General features: G+C 37.8%; 1 protein-coding gene, 1 non-coding gene and 1 pseudogene across 5 annotated transcripts in view; all 3 read left to right on the top strand.

Annotated features, from left to right (window-relative positions):
- The first annotated feature begins 10,126 nt into the window (after window positions 1–10,126).
- Window positions 10,127–12,358, top strand: LOC101443786 (casein kinase II subunit alpha-like; annotated as a pseudogene).
- Window positions 12,359–16,000: 3,642 nt separating this feature from the next.
- EFHC2 (EF-hand domain containing 2) overlaps window positions 16,001–20,643 on the top strand; it is a 214,247-nt gene continuing 209,604 nt past the window's right edge. Inside the window, exon 1 of one of the 4 annotated variants that reach the window (XM_004473563.4) lies at window positions 16,001–16,346. In XM_004473563.4, coding sequence (XP_004473620.1) covers window positions 16,305–16,346 — 42 coding nt within the window. In that variant the 5' untranslated portion in view covers window positions 16,001–16,304. The remainder of the gene's footprint in view (window positions 16,347–20,643) is intronic. The other 3 variants (XM_023583133.2, XM_058291020.1, XM_058291021.1) reach the window with 3 other exon arrangements.
- Window positions 18,474–18,663, top strand: LOC111759169 (U2 spliceosomal RNA). Its single transcript, XR_002793253.1, has one exon. It is a non-coding gene; the product is annotated as a U2 spliceosomal RNA (small nuclear RNA).

Raw genomic sequence — 20,643 nt, 5'->3', positions numbered from 1 at the left:
ACATTTCCACCATCCCTAAAAGAAACCCAATGCCCATTAGCAGTCACTCCCCATTCCGCCTGCCTCTATCCCCTGCCAAATCACTAATTTACTTTCCAATCTCTATAATTTGCCTTTTTTGGACATTTCATACGAACAGAACCATACAATATTTAGCTTTTTGTATCTGATTTCTTTCACTCAGCATAATGTTTTCAAGGTTCATCTATGTTGTGGCATGTATCAGTAATTCATTCTTTTTATGGCTAAATAATATTTCATTGTTTAATTATTCCATATTTATTTATACATTCATCAGTTGACGGACATTTAGGTTATTTCCTGTGTCTTGGTTTGCCAAACTGCAATTCTATACAATGGGTTGGCTTAAACAATGGGCATTTATTGGCTCATGGTTTTGAGGCTAGAAGAAATCTAAAATCAAGATATTGGCAAGACTCACTTTCTCCTGGCGTCTATAACGTTCTTGATGCTGGCTGCTGGCAATCTTTGTGGTTCATTTACTTGTATCACTGCCTTCCCTACATGATGTTTCCCTGTCCTTTCTGGCTTCTGTGACTTCTGGGTTCTCTTTATAGGGCCTCTAGTAATACGCATTAAGACCCATCCTGAATCAATTGGCTACATCACAACTAAAAATAGTATATTTAGAAAGTCCTATTTACAACGTGTTCACACCCATAGGAATGCAGATTAAGATAAAAAACATGTGTTTGTTGAGGTACGTAATTCAACCTACTGCTATTATGAATAATGTTGCTGTGAGCATTTCTGTACACGTGATTGTGTGAGCATGTGTTTTCAATTCTTTTGAGTATATACCTGGAATTGGAATTGATGAGTCATATGGTAACTCTGTGTTTATATTTGTTGAGGAACTGTCAATTGGTTTTCCAAAGTGGATGCTACATTTTACATTCCCCCCAGCAATGTATGAGAGTTCCACATTCTCCACTTCTTTGGCAACAGTTGTTGTTGTCCATCTTTTTTAGTATATCCAACCTAGAGGATATGAAGTAGTATGCCATTCTGGTTTTGATGTGCATTTCCGTAATGATTAATGATATCAAACATCTTTTCATGTGCTTATTGACCACTTGTATATCTTCTTTGGGGAAATGTCTATTGGAATCTTTTGTCTATTTTTAAGTTGGGTTGTCTTTTTTTTGTTGAATTATAAGAGTTCTTTATGTATTCTGAATACAAATCCCTTATCTGACATATGATTTGCAAATATTTTCTACCATGCTCTGAGTTCTCTCCTTAGTTTCTTGGTGATGCCCTCTAAAACACAAATGTTTTAAATTTTGATGAAGTTCAATTTATCTACTTTTTAATAACTTTTTATTGTGGCAACATATATACAACTCAGATTTTCCTTTTTTAACCACTTTCAAGTGTACAATTCAGTAGTATTAATTACACTCACAATATTGTGCTACCATCATTACCATGCATTACCAAAACCTTTTCATCATTGCAAACAGACACTATGTATCCATTAAACAATAACTCCCCATCCCCTATCCTTTCTTTCTGTTTAAATGAATTTTCTTATTCTAGGTCTTTTGTATAAATGGAATCACTCAATATTTATCCTTTTGTTACTCCTGATTCCATTGTCATCTCTGATTTATAGACATTCAATACCTAATGTTTCTTGTCAGTTAAATTTAGTTCAAATATATTCTCCCACTCTGTGGCTTGCCTTTTCACTTACATTTTTAAAAATACATTTTTTATTTATTTTTAAAAGATACTTAGATTACATAAAATGTTACATAAAAATATAAGGGATTCCCATATGCCCCACTCCCCACACTTCCCACCCTTCCCCACCTCAATAACTTCTTTCATTAAAGTGGTACATTCATTGCAATTGAGGAACACATTTTGAAACATTGCCACCAATCATGAATTATAGTTTACATTGTAGCTTATGCTCTCTCCCACTCAATTCTGTAGGTTATGGTTGTATGTATAATGACTTGTATCTGACATTATATTGTCACTCAGGACAATTCCGAGTTCTGAAATTGCCCCCATATCACACCTCTTTGTCCTTGTCACTGGCTTTAGCACCTCCAGTGACCACTGTCTCCACATCAATAATATAATTTCCTCCATTGATAGAATCACAATAAGTCTACAGTAGAATACCAGTAAGTTCACTTTAGTCCATATTTTATTCTCCAATCCTGAGGATTCTGGGATGGTGATGCACACTCCACCTCCAATTAAGGGGGGGATTCAGTCCCACATGGCTGATGGATGGGAGTCTCCTACTTGCAGTTGTAGACTCTCTTGGTTCTTGATGTGATGGTTGCCCATCCTCATCTCCTTGTTAGTTGTCCTGGGTGAGTCCAATGAACTAGAGAGTAGGTGTTGCAACTCTGCTGAGGCTCAGGCCCAGCTGGCACTTAGACTGCTCAGAGATTCAAGTCTCTTAGACGTATACCTACCAACTCCAGCATCAACTGTAGGTTCAAGTAAAGGGGACAGAAATGACATGTGTAGAGAAGTCATATCTGAGTCCAACTCTGTCCCACCAGGGAGCATAAACTCCAAAGTAGTGCCCACTGGTGAGGCACCAGCCACCAGAGCTATCTGCCATGACCTTAGGACCTGGGTATCTCCAGAGACCTCAGGAGCCCCACTCTTCATGGTATCACTCACATTTATTGATTAACAGAAGTTTTGAATTTGAACGTAGTCAAATATATCAATCTTTTCCTTTAAAGTTAGTGCTTTTTGTGTCCTATTATAGAAATCTTGCAAACCTACTTCTCTAATAAAAAAAGAAAGAAATCTTTGTCTACCCATTGACATGCAGTTATGTTATTTCTAGAAATTATTATTTTATCTCTCGTCTGAAGGTTATTTTTGTGCATGGTATCTAACAGAAGTCAATGTTCATTTTTTTCTTTATGGATATCCAATTGTTCCAGAGCCACTTATTGAAAAAACAGTCCTTTCCTCACTGCTATGTGCCATTTTAGTCAAAATTCCAGTCTTCAAGTGAATGTGAATCTGTTTCTGGGCTCTCTGTTTTGTTCCTTTCATTGATTTGTCTGTTTCTGTGGCTATACCACACTCTTTTAATTACTGTAGCTTTGAAATAAGTCTTTATATCTTGTAGTGAAAGTCTTGCAGTTTAGTTCTTCAAGATTTCTTGGTTGTTCTTGGCTCTTCACATTTCAATATGTGTTTTAAAGTCATTTTGTCAATTTTTATAAGATCCAAAAGGATTTTGATTAGTATTCAATCTCATCTGTATATAATTGGCAGCAAATTGAACATTTAAAAATATTTAGCCTTCTAATTCATAAATATGGAATATCTCTCATTTTACCAATTCTTTATAATTTTTGTGTGTGTAAAGGTAATTGCACATCTTATTAGACTCATTCCTAGGTATGTGATATTTTTTAGTGGGGAGGGATCTATTATATTTTATTTGTCCCAACTTTATCTGGAAAAATTTCAAACTCACAGAAAAGTTTCTAAAACAAGATAATGAATACCCATATACTCTAGATTCACCAACTGTTAACATTTTACCATATTTATTTCTCTATATGTGTGTGTATGTTTTGTGAGTATATATACACATATGTTTTACTAAGCCAATTGAAAATATAGTGGACTTCATTCCTAAATACTTCAGCATGCATCTTCTAAAAACAAGGCTTCCCAGTATATAATAACAGTCTATCATACTCAGGAAATTTAACTAATAGTTTTAACTAATCTACAGTATATATTCTAATTTTCCTCATTGTCCAAATAATGTCCTTTATAGCTGAGCTACAGCCTTGAGTCTTACTAAGGTGTCAGCAGTTTTATTTTATTTAAAAAATATAGGATCAATTGCATTTAGTTGTCATAAAATAGTCATTTTTGGAAGTATCATGAGAATAGCACTGAGTCATAGGTTAAATGCTAACTTTTTTTTTTTAGTGGTACATAGAATAATGGTGACTCTTACAATCAATGGTATCCTAGGTTTAATAAAAGACACTGGTAGTAATAACAGCTAGAAGTTACTGAACTCTTCCCTGTGCTAGGCATTTAAATATATCATCTCATTAATACTCACAACCACCTTGTGAGGAACATACTATTGTAATTCACATTATAAACATGAGAAAAAGGAGGGCAAGGTTCACAAAGCTAGTAAGTAAGAGCCAGAAATGAATCTCGGCTTTTCTGAATCCCAACCTGTTCTATATTCCTTTCTGCCTGCTGTCATTACTCTATCCCCAGCTGCTATACAGTCTGTCTTAATGGACTGCTTTTCCTCTTTCTCAATAATTGTTCAAATCTATGTGTCCTTCATTCCCCAGCGAACACTCTACTTCCTTTGTGGAACCTTCCTTGATCACTCCAACCATGGGATGGTCTCCCTCCTTTAAACTTCTTTTTGTGCACAAGAATTTACACTAGTCATCTGTAACATCATATTCTTGAGGTCATATTCATATTCTTGAGGTCACATTCATATTCTTGAGGTCATCTTTTTTGGTTTCTCCAATATATTTAAGCTCCTAGGAAATCATAGGTCAGTTTCACTCTTGTATTTTATATTCCAGCAAGTAGCAATATGCACATGGTGGGGCAACTAATAAATCTTGGAAATAAGTAAGAAAAAAGAAACACCTATCAACTCAGCTGCAGGCAAAGTATATGACTAAAACAACAGAACAATTTATTCACTACAAGTTAAGTTTTATGAGGGCAGGGACCATGTTTATTGTTTATAAAATTTCCTTATTGTATTTCCATCACAATACTGGTCCTCTATAGGCAGTCGATAAATATTTTTCAAATTAATGAATGACATTTTTGTTATTGCTGTTGTCTTAGAGCATTGTATAGGAATCAAAGGCCCACCATTGAATAATCCCTAAATTTGCAGAGCTTTTTATTATCACAAAGTACTTTATATTATTTCATTTAATCTATCAAGAGCCTAGCGAGATAGTTAAGTATTATGATCTTAAATTTGCAGGTAGGGAAACTGAGGTTCAGAGAGATGAAGTGACTTGTCCCATGAAAGCAGCAGAGCTAGGCGTAATTCCACTAGTGCAGCATTGCTGCTGTAATTATTATTTTTTAAATGGAGAGCAATTATACGGGAATAACCAATAAAATATTTTAGAATGCCAGACTTCAGGGAATGCAACTTAATTTTATTATTACTTTTGAACTCTTAGTAGCTGAGGAGGAAGACTTGATATGTGGATGTAACCCAAGGAAGCACAAAATAATGAAGATGAGTGCCAGCTTTCAGAAACTTAGAGGAATGGGGCCATGATATTTACGCGAACATCGGGACAAGGGAGAATTGACAGGAATGGCTGCACTGGAGGAGAAAAGGAAGTTTCTGCAGAAATTCAGTCAAAGTTTCTCCCTCCTGCTGCTGATGGCTCTTGGATCTTGTAGAAAGGCTTTAGACTGCAGGATGACCTCAATCCTCAAAAGAAATCTTCCAACTGGGCAAATATTTCCTTGCTTGTAGGCCAGTTTGAGCTTGCTCAGAGGTGTTAGCTTTGTCCACCTCCCTGTGACTTCTTTATTCATGGGTGTGTAACACACAGGCTCTTTGAACATCAATAACAGTGCTTCTCAGTCCTCGTTTTGACATGCCCCAAGGTGGCTCCAGTTATTTCAGGGGGTGTCTTGTAATTCTCTGAACTGGTTTACTTTAAATTTATTTTAGAGATATACACCATTCCAGATGTTCCTTTGTGGTAGCTGTGTCTGGGGAGGTGGAATGGGGACATATGTCACAGAAGTAAAACAAAACGAAGCAAGAAGAAAAATCTTAAGTTATGTAAGACTGAGAATCTCTCATCTGCAGTGTTTAGAAGTGTTCAGCATGTCTTAATCACTGATTTATCCCAGTGTCTGGAAGAGGTCCTGGCACATAAGAGTAGATATATTTAATAAATATTTGTTAAATGAAAACCGTTGAATCAATGAATTTAAGACCATGCCTGCGTGGGAATGGAGACAGTATGTGGGAAATATCTAAAGAAGTACAAAGGTTGAGAAATCTGGGGTTGAAGATCAGTGTGCCCATGTTGTAGAATCTGAGAGAAGTTCAATTACTTGAGTATAGAGAGGCCGGGACTCAGGAATGATTTTCAGAAGGAAAAATGGTTTATTGACGGCCGGCCGGACTCGGGATTCAAACTTTCTGTTTGAATCCCGAGCCCCGAATAAGAGTTTTTAGTCCCTTTTATACAGAGAGGAAAGGCCAAATGGTCCTTTTGTTTCAGTTCTCAGTAGGCTTGAATTAGCATATATTTCCACATCTTAGTAAGCTTTTAGCATGGACCTCAGGCATTCGATAAGCTTTTAGCATATTTTCTTTGCATTTCCCCTGAATACTTCAAGTTTATAGACCTTGCATTGTTAAACTGTCTCCTGCTCACCAAGTGCAGGACTGCAGCCTTTCATCATCCCACACCCACAAGTCACAGATAGTTAATTAGATTATCTCTGAAGAGACAAAGAGCCTGCCACCCATAGCCCACATCACCCACAGTAGGTGGCATGTGTGAAAATCCAGGAGAATATATGGATCTGCGTGACTGCCTCTGGTCTGAGATTTTTCAGGCAACCTAATTTAAGGTATTTTGTTTCATTACTCCCATTAGAAAATCATCCTTATTAGACCTATTTTTGTTTGGAAAATACTCTCACTGAGGAAGGCAGAGGCCTTCTCTGTGTGGAGTGTACTTGTGACAAGGCAGGATGTGTGAGCCATGGTGTATTAGAGAAAACATTGTGTATTCCAGATCAAGGGGATCTCCATAAACATTTATAAAATGCAGGCGGAAACAAGCTGCCCTGAATAATAATCAACCAACCCAACAGAGAGGCGAAGTGGACCCTATGAATATAAGAGATTAGAATTGTTGGTTAAGGACTCTAAACTAAGTATATTTAAAATGATTACAGAGATAAAATAGTGAAGAAAAATTACAAGTAAAGAGCAGGGCTCCATTTAAAGGTAAGGACACAGTGTTTAAAAGAACAAGTGAGAATTCTAGAAATTGTAAAAAATAAAAACTTATTGAAATTAAAAAAATGTAATCCACTGGCTACAATCACTTTAAAAAAAATTTAATAGTACTTTGTAAAATTGAAGGTGTTCATGCTCTATCCCTTAAAAAAGTTGTAAGCACAAAGGTTAACACTGGAAAAAAATACAAGCCTTCCTAAAAATCAAAAGTAACTTAAAAAATATAATAGCAGGAAAAAAAACAGAAGAAAAAGAAAAAATATAATAGCAAAGAAAACACATCATGAGAAAAAGAAATACAATAAATATATGTAATACTCATGGTAATGATGACATAAAATAACATGTCAAAGGCAAGACCAAAAATATCAGCTATATTAATAAATGTGAATGGGCTGAACTCACCTTCTGAAAGAAAAATATATTCAGTGTGGCACACAAAGCAAGACCCAATACTGTGTGGTGTGCAGGAATTATATCTAAAAGAAAATGATTCAGAGAGGTTAAAAATAAAGGGATGTGCAAACGTTTACCAGGCAAATGGAAATAACAAGAAAGTGGGGGGTGTGATCATGATATGAGACAAAGTAAAATTCAGGCCAAAAAATAATTAAACATGGCAAAAAGGATACTGTATCTTAAAAGGAAATTTTGCAATTATAGATATAACAGTTATGAAAATCTATGCTCCAAAACGCAGCAACTGTCTTTAAAAAGTAGAAACTATAGGAGATGCAAGGAAATCTAGACAGAAACACACTGATAGTAGGAGATTTGAACACACCATTCCTGGTGCAAAACAGATCAAGAGGCAGAAATGTAAGGATATAGGAGAACTAAATAACATAATCAATAAAATTGATTTTATTGATAAATACTTAACTTTAGAAAAATAATAGAAAATGCACTTTTCTTCTTAACTGTATGTGGAATAGTTACAAATATTGATCAAATATTAGGTCACAAAAAAAGAATCAATAAGTTCTATAAAATAGAAATATTTTAAAGTAATACTTTCTTATCATAGTGCAATAAATCTAGAACTGAAAACAAAATAAAAACAACAAAAAACTTTTCCAACTAGAAATTTAAAAATGTTCTATTAAATAACTCTTTAGCGAAAGGAAAAATATGAGCCAAAATTATAGAATATCTGGAAAACAAATCACCAAATAATAAAAACACTACATATCAGAGTCTATAGGATATGTTTAGAGATCAGAGAAAAATTCATAGCCTCAATCACTTATATCAATAAAAATAAATGAAAATGAATGGATTATATTGCTACTTAAAAAGTGAGAAAGAAAATAAATGAATGAAAAGAAAGCACAAAGAAGAAAATAATGTAAAAGCAGAAAATAACGAGAATTAAGAATAGAAACCAGTAGGTTAAATAAAAGAAAATTCTGATACTTCGGAAAAATAAAATATAAAAACCACTAGCTACATTAGTCAAACGAGAAAAGGAGAAACACAACTATACCAAATAAGAAAGACAAAGAAGAAAAAAAGATAGAATAATAAAACTTTAACATGGAATATAAATAGAAATGAATGATTCCAACTGGTTTTCTAAGGAATACTCGAAATGGGTGGGCAGGGGGAAGTGGGGTAGAGGAGTAAGACTAACCTAAATAAAGTTTGAACTCAATATTTTGATTTTCTACATTAAGACAAAATTTTAAAAAAACACTGAAAAAATACTGAACTCTAGTTATAGGTTTGTTTTTCACTGTGACATGACTTAGATATTCTGAAACTGCTTTGGGTCTTTTAATATTGAGCAAATAAGTAAATATTTACCATTTGCCACTAAAAGGAATCAAGGATCCTTGGAGAGATGGCTTATTCCAGGGCTTGGGCAGGAAAACTACAAAATGAACCTAGAACATCTTATCATGTTTAAAAAATGGTGGGGACGATCAAAAGGACACAGAAGTCAGCTTGAAGGGACCCCTGCTGATCAAATCTGGGACAATTTTAGGGTCTAAATAAATAAATAATAGTAATAATAGATTATAAATCACAGAAAAAAACTAGAATCTGTGAGATCATTCTGACATACATGAATGGAGAAGGAAAATTTTTCCTTGTAGAATGCCAAATATAGTAATACGTGTAGAAGGAATGATGGAATTCAGCAGTCACTATTTGGCAACCATTATGATAATAAATGATTCAGGCAAAATCATCCATTGATAATAGTAGTTTGATGAAGAACTTGATATTTACATAATCGCAAAGTATTACCTCACAAAATTCTTATTAATTAGAAAGGAAAAATAGTGACTTTACAGTACAGAAACTTGGCACACACCTGCTTTAACAGATGATCAAAATGACATCACCATTGATGCTACAAATGTATATTATGTGCTTCTTATGATGCACTAGAAGGACACAACATACCTTCAGTGGAGTTCCTTGCTAAAATTCATCACCTGAGTGTACTCATGAGGAAACATTAGCCAAACCTAAACTGAAGGGCATTCTAACAAATATCTGGCCTATTCTCTTGAAAACTATCAAGGTCATGAAAGAGAAAGAAAAAGTGAAGACTGTTCCATATCAACGGAGAATAAAGGAATAAAGAGACATGACAACTAAGTGCAATGTGTGATCTTGGATCAGATTCTGGATCAAATTATATATTTATTTATTGCTGGAAAGGACATTATTGGGACAATTGGCAAAATTTGAATAAGTTTTTTAGGTTAGAAAATGGTATTGCATTCATGTTAATTTTCTGATTTTGATCATTGTCCTTCAGTTATGTAAGAGAATATTCTTGATCTTAGGATATACACTGAAGTATTCAAGAGTAAAAGGGTGTGCTATCTGCAACATAATCTCTAATAAAGAGCCTTGCTTGGATCCCTGCAGCTGGCGGGCTGAGCCGCCTGTCTCTTCCTCCGCTGGCGCCATGTCATCTGTGTGAGGAGAGGGGAGAGCAGACGCTGACCCTGTCGTTGCCAATAAAACTGAAGAAACAGGTATGAAACAAGGTTTTTTACCTTCAGCTGCCTCTGAACTCAGTGAGTGCTAGATCTCCAAACATCAAGTCCAACTTTGTCCATCAACCTGTAGGACATGTTGGCACCTGTGCCAAGTAGTGTGAGTTTATACAGATGTTAATATGCACCAAACCCGGGAGTACTGGGGTTAGGAATCACATGTGGTGGAATGGGAATATCAAAATAACTACCTGATGATGGACAACGACTATCCCAAGGGACAGAGAGAGTCTACAACTGCAAGCAAGATAGTCCCATCCATCTGCCCCATAGGATCTAAGCCCCCTTTCAATTAGAGGCAGAGTGGGCATCACCATCCCAGATTCCTCAGGATTGGGGAATGAACAATGGGCTAGAGTACACTTACTGTTATTCTACTATAGACTTATTGCTATTCTAGCAATGGAAGAACGTTTATCATTGATGTGGAGGCAGTGGTCACTGGAGGTTCTGAGGGGAGGGAGAGGGAAAAATAGGTGTGATATGGGGGTATTTTGGGGACTTGGGAATTGTCCTGAATGGCATTGCAATGACAGATACAGGCCGTTGTATGTCTTGTCATAACTTATAAAATTGTGCGGGAGAGAGTGTAAACTATAATATATACTATATTCCATGCTTAATGGCAATTCTCCAAAATATGTTCATCAATTGTAACAAATGTACGACACTAATGAAGGATGTTGTTAATATGGGAAAATGTGGGAGGGATAGGGAGCGGGGCCTATGGGAATCCCCTATATTTTTATGTAACATTTATGTAGTCTAAGTATCTTTAAAATTTTTTAAAGCATATATATATATCTAAAGACTACCAACTGGTTTGAAAATTAGGCCAGAATAAATACAGTGAAGTATTTGAAGCCATCAACTTCACATATAATGAAAAAGTCATAGTTAAAATTCCCAAGCCTGAAAAGAAGGAGAAAATCAAGCATGAAATAAAGATTTTAGAGAATTTGTGTGGTGGTCCCAACAACATTACACTGGCAGACATTGTAAGAAACCTTGTGTCATGAACCCCTGCCTTGGTATTTGGACACATAAACAACGCAAACTTGAAGCAGTTGTACCAGATGTTAATTGTTAACTGACTATGATATTTGCTTTTGAATGTATGAGATTTTGAAGGTCCTGGATTATTGTCACAGTGTGGGAATTATGCACAGAAATGTGAAGCCCCATATTTTCATGATTGATCATGAGCACAGAAAGCTATGGATAATAGACTGAGGTTTTTGTGTTTTTTTTTTTGTTTTTTTGTTTTATATTTATTTATTTATTTTAAAAAAAGATTTATTTATTTATTTAACTTCCCCCCCTTCCCTGGTTGTTTGTTCTTGGTGTCTATTTGCTGCGTCTTGGTCTTGTTTCTTTGTCTGCTTCTGTTGTCGTCAGCGGCACGGGAAGTGTGGGCGGCGCCATTCCTGGGCAGGCTGCTCTTTCTTTTCACGCTGGGCGGCTTTCCTCACAGGTGCACTGCTTGCGCGTGGGGTTCCCCCACGCGGGGGACACCCCTGCGTGGCACGGCACTCCTTGCGCGCATCAGCGCCGCGCATGGCCAGCTCCACACGGATCAAGAAGGCCCGGGGTCTGAACCGCGGACCTCCCATATGGTAGACGGACGCCCTAACCACTGGGTCAAGTCCGTTTCCCTAGACTGAGGTTTGACGGAGTTTTACCATCCTGACCAAGAATATAATGCCTGAGTTACTTCCTGATACTTCAAAGGTCCTGAGCTATTTGTAGACTATCAGATGTATGATTATAGTTTGGACATGTGGAGCTTCTGTTGTATGCGCGCAAGCATGATCTTTCGGAAGAAGCCATTTTTCCGTGGACATGACAATTATGATCTGTTGGTGAGGATAGCCAAGGTTCTGGGACAGAAGATTCATATAACTATACCAACAAATACAACATTGAATTAGATCCATGTTTTAGTGATATCTTGGGCAGACACTCCTGTAAGTGATGGGAATGCTTTGTTCATAGAGAAAACCAGCACCTTGTCAGCCCTGAGGTCTTGGATTTTCTGGACGAACTGCTGCGATGACCACCAGTCGCGGCTCACTGCAAGAGAGACCATTTAGCACCCCTATTTCTACACGATTGTGAAGGATCGGGCTCGGATGGGCTCTTCTAACATGCTGGGGGCAGTATGCCTGTCAGCAGCACCAAAATGATGTCAGGGATTTCTTCAGTGCCAACCTCTTCACCCCTTGGACCTCTGGTAGGCTCACCAGGGAGAGCTGCTGCCAGCCCCCTTGCGATACCTGTTCCAGCTGTCACTGGCTCTCAGCAGTAACAGTGCCTTCTGTCTACTGATGCTTGAGCAGAGGTGGGGAAACCCATCCCTCTCCTTGATGCAGCTTGTGCCTGGCAGGGAGGGCTGAAACACTTCAGAAGCACTGTGTCTGACGTTGCTTATGGATTCAGAGTAATTCAGTCATTAAACAAAAATTATAATAGGCTAGGTTTCTTTCTTTAAAAAAAACACAAAACTTGAGCTTTTCATAACTCAGGGGATTCCTTGAAAAATTACTTGTAGTTGGAATATTTCAAGGACAATTCCCCACGCCCCGCCCCCTTCCAAATTCAGTTCCTCATCATTTAAGAACAAAGATGAACCAACCTCAATCCTGGATGCTGCGTTTGGGTGGAGACTTCTTCCCATTCCCACTCTTGCACCCCCACCAGCCCACAGTTTGGGGATTTTGTATCTCATACTTTTCTCCAGACATTACCAAAATGTAGCTTCTCAAGGGAGATGGGAAGGAAGGAAGGAGGCAGGAAGGAAAGGAGAAAGAAGGGACACAATCTATCAGAAGCAGTATATTGATAGTCACTTATATCACTTTACTCCAAAAGTGCTTCAGTGGGGTTGGTTATCTTGGTGAATCTAGTGGAAACATGTTTTAGTTACATTGAGATGTTAAAAATCTGCAAAGTGCACACTGGTCCTAAAAACCTCTGTTCATTATGAATCATGTCTTATTGATCTAACCCTAAATCCAACTTACCTCTGATTTTAATTTCAAAGTTCAGTTAAAAATTTTAGTACCTTCTGTCCTGGCCTCCTTATCTTGTCCTTTCCCCCTCTTATCTCCCAACACCCTGTACTCTATAGATGGTAGAAGGGAAGGCAAAATTGTCTTCAGTTTTCTTTGACTTGGCCATTTTGAATTCAGTTAGCTACTGGGCATATGTTCTTGCCTTTTACAAAAGAAAAGAGTATTGTTTATAAAGGTTTCATGCTAGCATCTCTTAAGAGCTAACGGGAGATATGGTCACACTGAGTTTCATTTTAAGCTTCTACCTTCTTTTCCTTCTATTTTCTCCTCTGTCACATGACATCCAGTGAGAAGACCTGCCCCCTCAGTCATGAAATGTAATCTGAGGGGCAGAAGCAGAGCCACTGTCTCCAATGAAACTGAAAAGTAGACCTGTAATTGTGGGAAAACTCTAAATGCTCTTGTTACAGCCCTGCCACTGCTTGCTGTGCATAAATATATAATATTTGGTCCTTTATACATGAAAGATCCAGTGTTGGAATTCTTTGGTGTAAATAAATGTTTGGTTTGTTTATCCAAAAAAGAAATCTCAAATGGAAAAATATGTATATAGAGAGACCATGATAAAACAAACATGGCAAAATATAAAACAACTGGGAGAATCTAGGTGAAGAGTTAATAGGAATTCTTTGTACTATTCTTTCAACATTTCTATAAAGTTGTAATTATTTCAATTAAAAAACTAACAGAAATTAAATATTTAAAGATGTTGATAAGAAAACACAGGAGAATAACTTTGTTATTTTGGAATAGTATAGGATTTTCTGATTTCACATAAAAAGCACAAACCATAATGGTAATGAAATTTATGCATAATTAATGGAATCAAAAGACAAACCACCAATGATATTTCCTATGCCTAGAATTAGTACTGAGAACATTAAAAAAACATAAATCAATTAAATGATCACAAAAGAGCCAATATAAAAGTCAGCAAAGGATATGAATAGGCAATTCACAGAAGGTAACAAGCATGTGAAAAGATGACCAATTGCACTAGTAATTAGGGAAAAACAAATAAAAAAGCAATGGTATACCATTTGACACCTATTCAAATTTGTCCAAAATTATACGATTTGATAATACCCATTGATGGAAGGGATGGTTGGATAACTGGTTCAACATTCCGGCAATTGTTTAGCGAGATCTAGTAAAGTTGAAGGTGTGCACTCCTATGAGGGAGAAATTCCACTTTTAGGTATATACTCTGGGCAATCTCCAGAGGAACTTGTGCAGGGATGTTCAGCAAAGCATCGCTGATAATAGTGAACAACTGGAAACAACCTAATTGGCATCCACAGAAAATGGTAAAATAAATTATTTGTGGCATAGTCATACCATGCATTTAAGATAAATGAAATATATCAACATGTAGACATCTCTGAAACAAAATCTTAGGTGAAAAAAGAAATTTATAGAGTAAGATTTGTAAACACAGAATACGATACTGTATATTGCTTATCAAGAAATACTTATCTAATAAACAATATAGTGACATGTTTGGAAAAAGGGGACAAGCCAACATTCTAAGATGGTTATCTCTGTGGCAAGAGTAGGGAATGGGATTGGGTGGGATATAAATGGAAATTTGATGGAGTCTACAATATTTTATTTCTTTAACAAAAGGATTTGAAGCAAATATGGCAATGTTTTAGCAAATATATAATTTGTGTGGTGGATATCTGTGTTTGCTACTCTCTGTACCTTAATGTTCGTTTGAAACCAACCAACTAAACCAAACCAAACAACAAAACAAAGCAAAACAAAAAAGGCGATATAGTCCCTGGTTTTGGAGGAACTTGGGGATATATAAAGAGAGTCAAGTAAATATTTAATTAAAAGAATGTGGGATAAAAGCCACAATATGAATCGGTCCTGATACAGATAAGAGATAGGTGGGAGAAAGAGAGGGAACATTTCCCAGAAATGGCAAACCTTCCATGCCTCTCTTCCACATTGAAACAAGTCTTGAAAGACAAGAAAGGGTTACCGATGAAAGATAGACATTTCCAGCAGATAGTGTGACCTGCAAAAATCCCAGAAGGGTGAAATCTCCAGCCCTGGTTTGAAAACTGCCAGTGGTTTCTCAGAGCTGGAGTAGAGGAGGGATGGTAAAGAAAGGGACAGAGGGTGTTGGCAGGTGAATCCTGGCAAAGGTTCTTTAGACCAGATTAAGGAGTCTGATTGCCTTCTGAAAGTGGTGGAAAGGATAGATAATTTAAGCAGGAGAGTAATAGGTGCATCATGAATTATAAAAGTATAAAATGATGGTTCTGGAGCCAAAATAAGTTTTGTTTTGTTTTTTAAAGAGGAAAACCAGGCAGGAAATAATAGGGGATCAAATGAGATTGAGGGAGTGATAACTCAGAGATATCAGAATATCCAACCAGCAGGACTAGGGGAGGGATTAGCTGTAGGTTTGAGGGTAGGAACTGAGGATGTATCTTGGGTAGATGATGGAGTGAGAGGGGCTGCTTGTTTTGTGTCACCTGATCCCACTCCTGGTCACCACTGATTGGATTAAGAATGAGCTTTGTACAAACGATTACTCAAAGTATAAAAATGTGCAGGACAAGGACTGAGGATGGTGGCTAATAATGGAATGGGTTTTCGTGTGGGAGATGGGTGGGGTATGTGCGGCTTTAGATTCATTTAGAATTTTTAAAAAAAAATAAAGTGCTGCAAATGCAACACAGGGAAAATTAACGTGTGTTAATTCTCAGCGGGCACACGGGTGTCGTATTATTTTCTGTAGTTTTTTGTCCGGTCTATCTAATAACTAAATTTAATAATCAAACGGCAAAAAATATATTGTGGCAAGGACCGAAGGTGCTTAAGTACAGGAAGGCTTTGGGATCTATAAAAGGGTTAAGCCAGAAAGCATCGAGGGCGGGGAACCGTGTGGCTGTCATTCTTTGTGCGGGCACAATGCCTCTGTAGAGAAAAGACTCAGGAAACCTGCACCCCCAGCCGAGCGCGTGCGTGGGTGGGCGCGGGGGGGGGGGAGCCAGTGGGCGCGGGGGAGGCTCTCGCTCCGCCCCTGACAGCCCCGCCCCGCCCCCCTCCGTGACACTGCCTCCGGTTTCCAGGTAACGCGGGGGCCAAACATTGCGGCCCTGGGCGGCCGCTGCCTGCCCACCCCTCTACTCTCGGACCCTCGACCCTCTTACGCTTTGAGCCATGGCCCTGCCGCTGCTGCCCGGCAACAACTTCAACCGCAATGTGAGTAGCGAGGGCGCCTGAGGTCAGAGGTCCGGCCCAGGCCTCCTGCCACTGTTTTTTCTCCTATGGGTTGCCGCAACTTGGACCAAATTTTATAGGCTGATGGAAACCGTACCTCTTCGCCTTAGCCCCCCCCCCCCCACCCTTCCACACCCCCAACTACACCAGGGAGCTTTTCCTACATTAGTTACATAAGTAGAGTCCTTAACAAGTGGCAGGGCCTTTGAAAGTAGACGATGACAGTATGATGATAATATTTAAAAATGACTGTTGAGTGTTTTAAGGTGTGCCAGGCGCTGTGTTTTAATCGCCTTACAAATGGCGTTTGATGCTCCCAACAGTCCTTTGAATTTGATGCTGTTTTTGTGGTAGAGGAAACTGAGGTACAGAGTAACGTCACTCACCGGCCCTATGCCACTTAGTCTCAGCGGTGGGGCTGGGTTTCTTCAGTGCTTCCTGTCTCCACAGCCCAGGGAAACTAATCATTATCCTCAGATCACTGAGTGAGCAAGATAAATACAGTTTGTTAGTAAAGCAAAAACAAAAACAAAAACCAAAAAACCAAAAAACCCCAAACCCAAAACCCAAAAACCTGGCACTTTCACTGGGACTAAGGAGCAGTGAAGCACCCAAACATGGAGTTTTTCTTTATTTAGAATCAGGAGGGTTCATTTCAAAACAAGATGAAGGAACAAAACAAAACAAAATCCCTGGGCATTGACGAACTTTTGCTGATAAATAGCACCTATTTAAATAGCACCAGAAAAGTGATTGGGGCCTTTTTCTGCGTTGGTTACTACTCTTTACTTGGGTTTGCCAGTTGTGTCTGCAGGAGAAGGTAAGGAATAAACCAATGAGAGGCAACTAGATGGAACCACTCAAGGTATTTGCTTAAACCTCTGATAAGTTTAGAAAGCAGGAGGCCAGTTGAAGCATTCAGCTCTATTCATTCTGAACAGTGTATCCACGTTGTTAGTCCTAGAGTACCCACTTCTTTGTAGACTTAGGGCACTGGATTCTGACCCCCACATGTGGCCTACTCAGTCTAACTTGCTCCTTAAACATTGGTTTGGGCATTTCTTGGCTGATGGCTACAGGTTGGCTTTCCAGCATGGGGTTGACCTTTGGTAGGATTAAGTGTTCCATTCAAATGAATGGGCTCAGAGAGGCAGGGTATGGAAACAAACAAACAAACAAGATTCCGGAAGTAAAGAAGCATGCTTTATAAAAGTGATTTTTAAAAAATTGATAGTAGATCCCACAACTTTTGACCCAGGAATACTTCAGATTACTGATGCCCGCCTCCTGCAGAAGTATCACAGCTTTCACATGGAATGATTAAAGAGTGGGAAGAAGAAACAGTGGTTGTATGAGCTATTTTAGAATCTGCAAGGCTGTACTGAGTGTACTTTTGCCTTTTTTTTTAAACTTCTTTTATTATGAAATGCGATATATGTACAGAAAAATGCACAATGGATGATCACAAAATGAACATCAAGAAACAGTACTTCAGAAGTATAACCCATGACTAGGGTTGCCAGATTTTGTAAATAAAAATACATGTTCCAAATATGGCATGGGGCATACTTATATTAAAAATAATTTGTTTTGATTGCTTCACAGCCTTTTTATTTATTTATTTATTTATTTATTTATTTTTTATTGACTTTGTAATAATATTACATTAAAAATATATATGTGAGGTCCCATTCAACCCCACCCCCCCACCCCTCCTCTCCCCCCCCAACAACACTCGTTCCCATCATCATGACACATCCATTGGATTTGGTAAGTACATCTTTGGGCACCTCTGCACCTCATAGACAATGGTCCACATCATGGCCCATACTCTCCTCCATTCCATCCAGTGGGCCCTGTGAGGATCCACGATGTCCGGTGATCACCCCCGAGGCGCCATCCAGGGCAGCTCCACGTCCCAAATACGCCCCCACCTCTCATCTCTTCCTGCCCTTCCCCATACCCATCGTCCACCATGTCCACTTTTCCCAATCCAATGCCACCTCTTCTATATGGACATTGGATTGGTTGTGTCCATTGCACCTCTATGTCAAGAGGAGGCTCAGATTCCACATGGATGCTGGCTGCCATCCTCCCATTTTCAGTTGTAATCACTCTAGGCTCCATGTTAAGATCAAGTGTAATATCTGTTCTTAACAGTCTAATATCTGATATGTCCTCTATCCAAGGACAACATATTAAATGGGTTTTTGGAGCAGGGCGATAGAATATTGGTTTCCTCTGTGCACTCCACGCATCAAACTGGTATTGCAATACCTCCAGGAACAGTGCGCAGGAAAAAAAAAAAGTTTAGAATGTGGAGAAGGCAAAGAGGCAGGAGAGGCTGAATAGATTACGGAGACTTTTGACCCAGGAGGAAATGGTTATTCTTAGCTCTGCCATCATTATTAAAAGAAGTTTTTTGGGATGAATTGGGGGGAAAATACACCAAATGTAAGATATGGATTATAGTTAGTAGTAGTATTTTGATGATGTTCTTGCATAGTTCATAACCAATGTTTCACAACAATGCAAGTTGTTGGTGGAGGGGTGATGTATGGGACCCCTGATGATGTTACGCATGTTTATTTTAAATTCACAATTTTACTATACACTTATTGTTTATGTATGTTCATGTATGAATGATATACTTCAATAAAAATTATATATTTATGTAAAAGAAGCTATTTCCCAAGCCTCTTCAAGTCCCAAATTTGCTTTTCAGTTGAATTTATAGTGAAATTATATATTTCATGGGTAGAGTTATTAAATAAAATTACCGTATAAAAATCATTTGTTGTTTACCTGAACTTCAGATTTAATTGGATGTCATATTTTATCTGGCAATCCTACTTATGATCCTTTCCATTCATTATTCTATCCCTGTTCTCTAAGGATAACCACTATTCTGACTTTTATCACTTTGGTTAGATCTTGCCTGGTTTTGAACTTTTTATAAATGGAAACATCTGGTGGTTATTCTTTTGTGGCTGGCTTTTGTAGCTCAACATTATGTTTGTGAGGTTTGTTCACGTGGCTTTCTGTAGAGGCAGTTAGTACATTTTCATTGCTTTGTAATATTCCACTGTATAAACAATGATATCATTTGTGTGTACATTTTGCTCTTGATAGCTATTTGGCTTATTTGGGGGCTATTAAGAATTGTTTTGCTCTAGTCTTGCTCATGCCTTTTGGTATAATTTCTGGATCATACTGTATTAATCACTTTGGTAGACACTATCAAAGTGGTTATACCAATTTAAATTCCCACCACCATTTCATGTTCCTCTTTTCTTTATTGTATTATTCTGAAGATACATAGATCCCAAAACATGTTACATTAAAAAATATGAGAGGTTCCCACATACTCCACACCCCATACCCCCACTCCTCCCACATCAACAAGCTCTTTCATCAGTGTGGCACATTCATTGCATTTGGTGAATACATATTGGAGCACTGCTACACCATATGGATTATAGTGTATGTTGTGGTTTACACTCTCCCCCAGTCCATTCAGTGGGTTATGGCAGGATATATAATGTCAGCATCTGTCCCTGCAGTATCATTTAGGACAATTCCAAGTCCCGAAATGTCCCCACATCACATATCTTCTTCCCTCATATTCTTGCTTCATGTTCTTTCTAACATGATTGTAGCACAACTCTCTGTAGTTTTAATCTGCCTTTTCCTGATTCCTAATGAGGTTGAACACATTTTCAATATCTGTTGATCATTTGGATATTCTCTTTGTGGAGTGCTTGTTTGTCCCTTGTCTAATTTTTTTTTATGAATAATTTTTCCTTTAGTCTTGTGCTTTATAAGCTATTTTCCTATGTTATCTTCTGGAAATTTTGTTGTTTTTACCTTTAGATCTACAGTTACCTAGAATACTGTTTGTGTGTGTGTATGAAAGAGGTGGGGTCCAGGTGGCATTTTTCCCTGTATGTATATTCAGTTGATTTAGAACAATTTTTGGAAAAGCCCCCCCTTCTCTACTTCTTTGCAAAGCCACCTTTATCAAATCAAATGCCCATAAGTTTGTTTTTAGATTCATGAGTGTACTAAAAAAAAGAATTATTTACATTTTTCCTGAGACCAATAAGAGAGTGTGTGTATGTGTCTAGAGAATGAGAGTATATTATTTAGATATCTTGGTCTGTCATTCAACCAATTAATATTTGTTGAGTGTCCTAGTCTGTGCCCAAATCAGGAGGCTGCATTTTAAAAATTGTTGCATTAACCATGGTACTAAATGTGATGTGTGTTGTCAAAACAA

The sequence above is a fragment of the Dasypus novemcinctus genome, chromosome X (genome assembly GCF_030445035.2).
Source record: "Dasypus novemcinctus isolate mDasNov1 chromosome X, mDasNov1.1.hap2, whole genome shotgun sequence".
Taxonomy (NCBI): domain Eukaryota; kingdom Metazoa; phylum Chordata; class Mammalia; order Cingulata; family Dasypodidae; genus Dasypus; species Dasypus novemcinctus.
The sequence above is the reverse complement of the archived record's forward strand: the minus strand, read 5'-3'. Positions and strand labels throughout refer to the sequence as shown.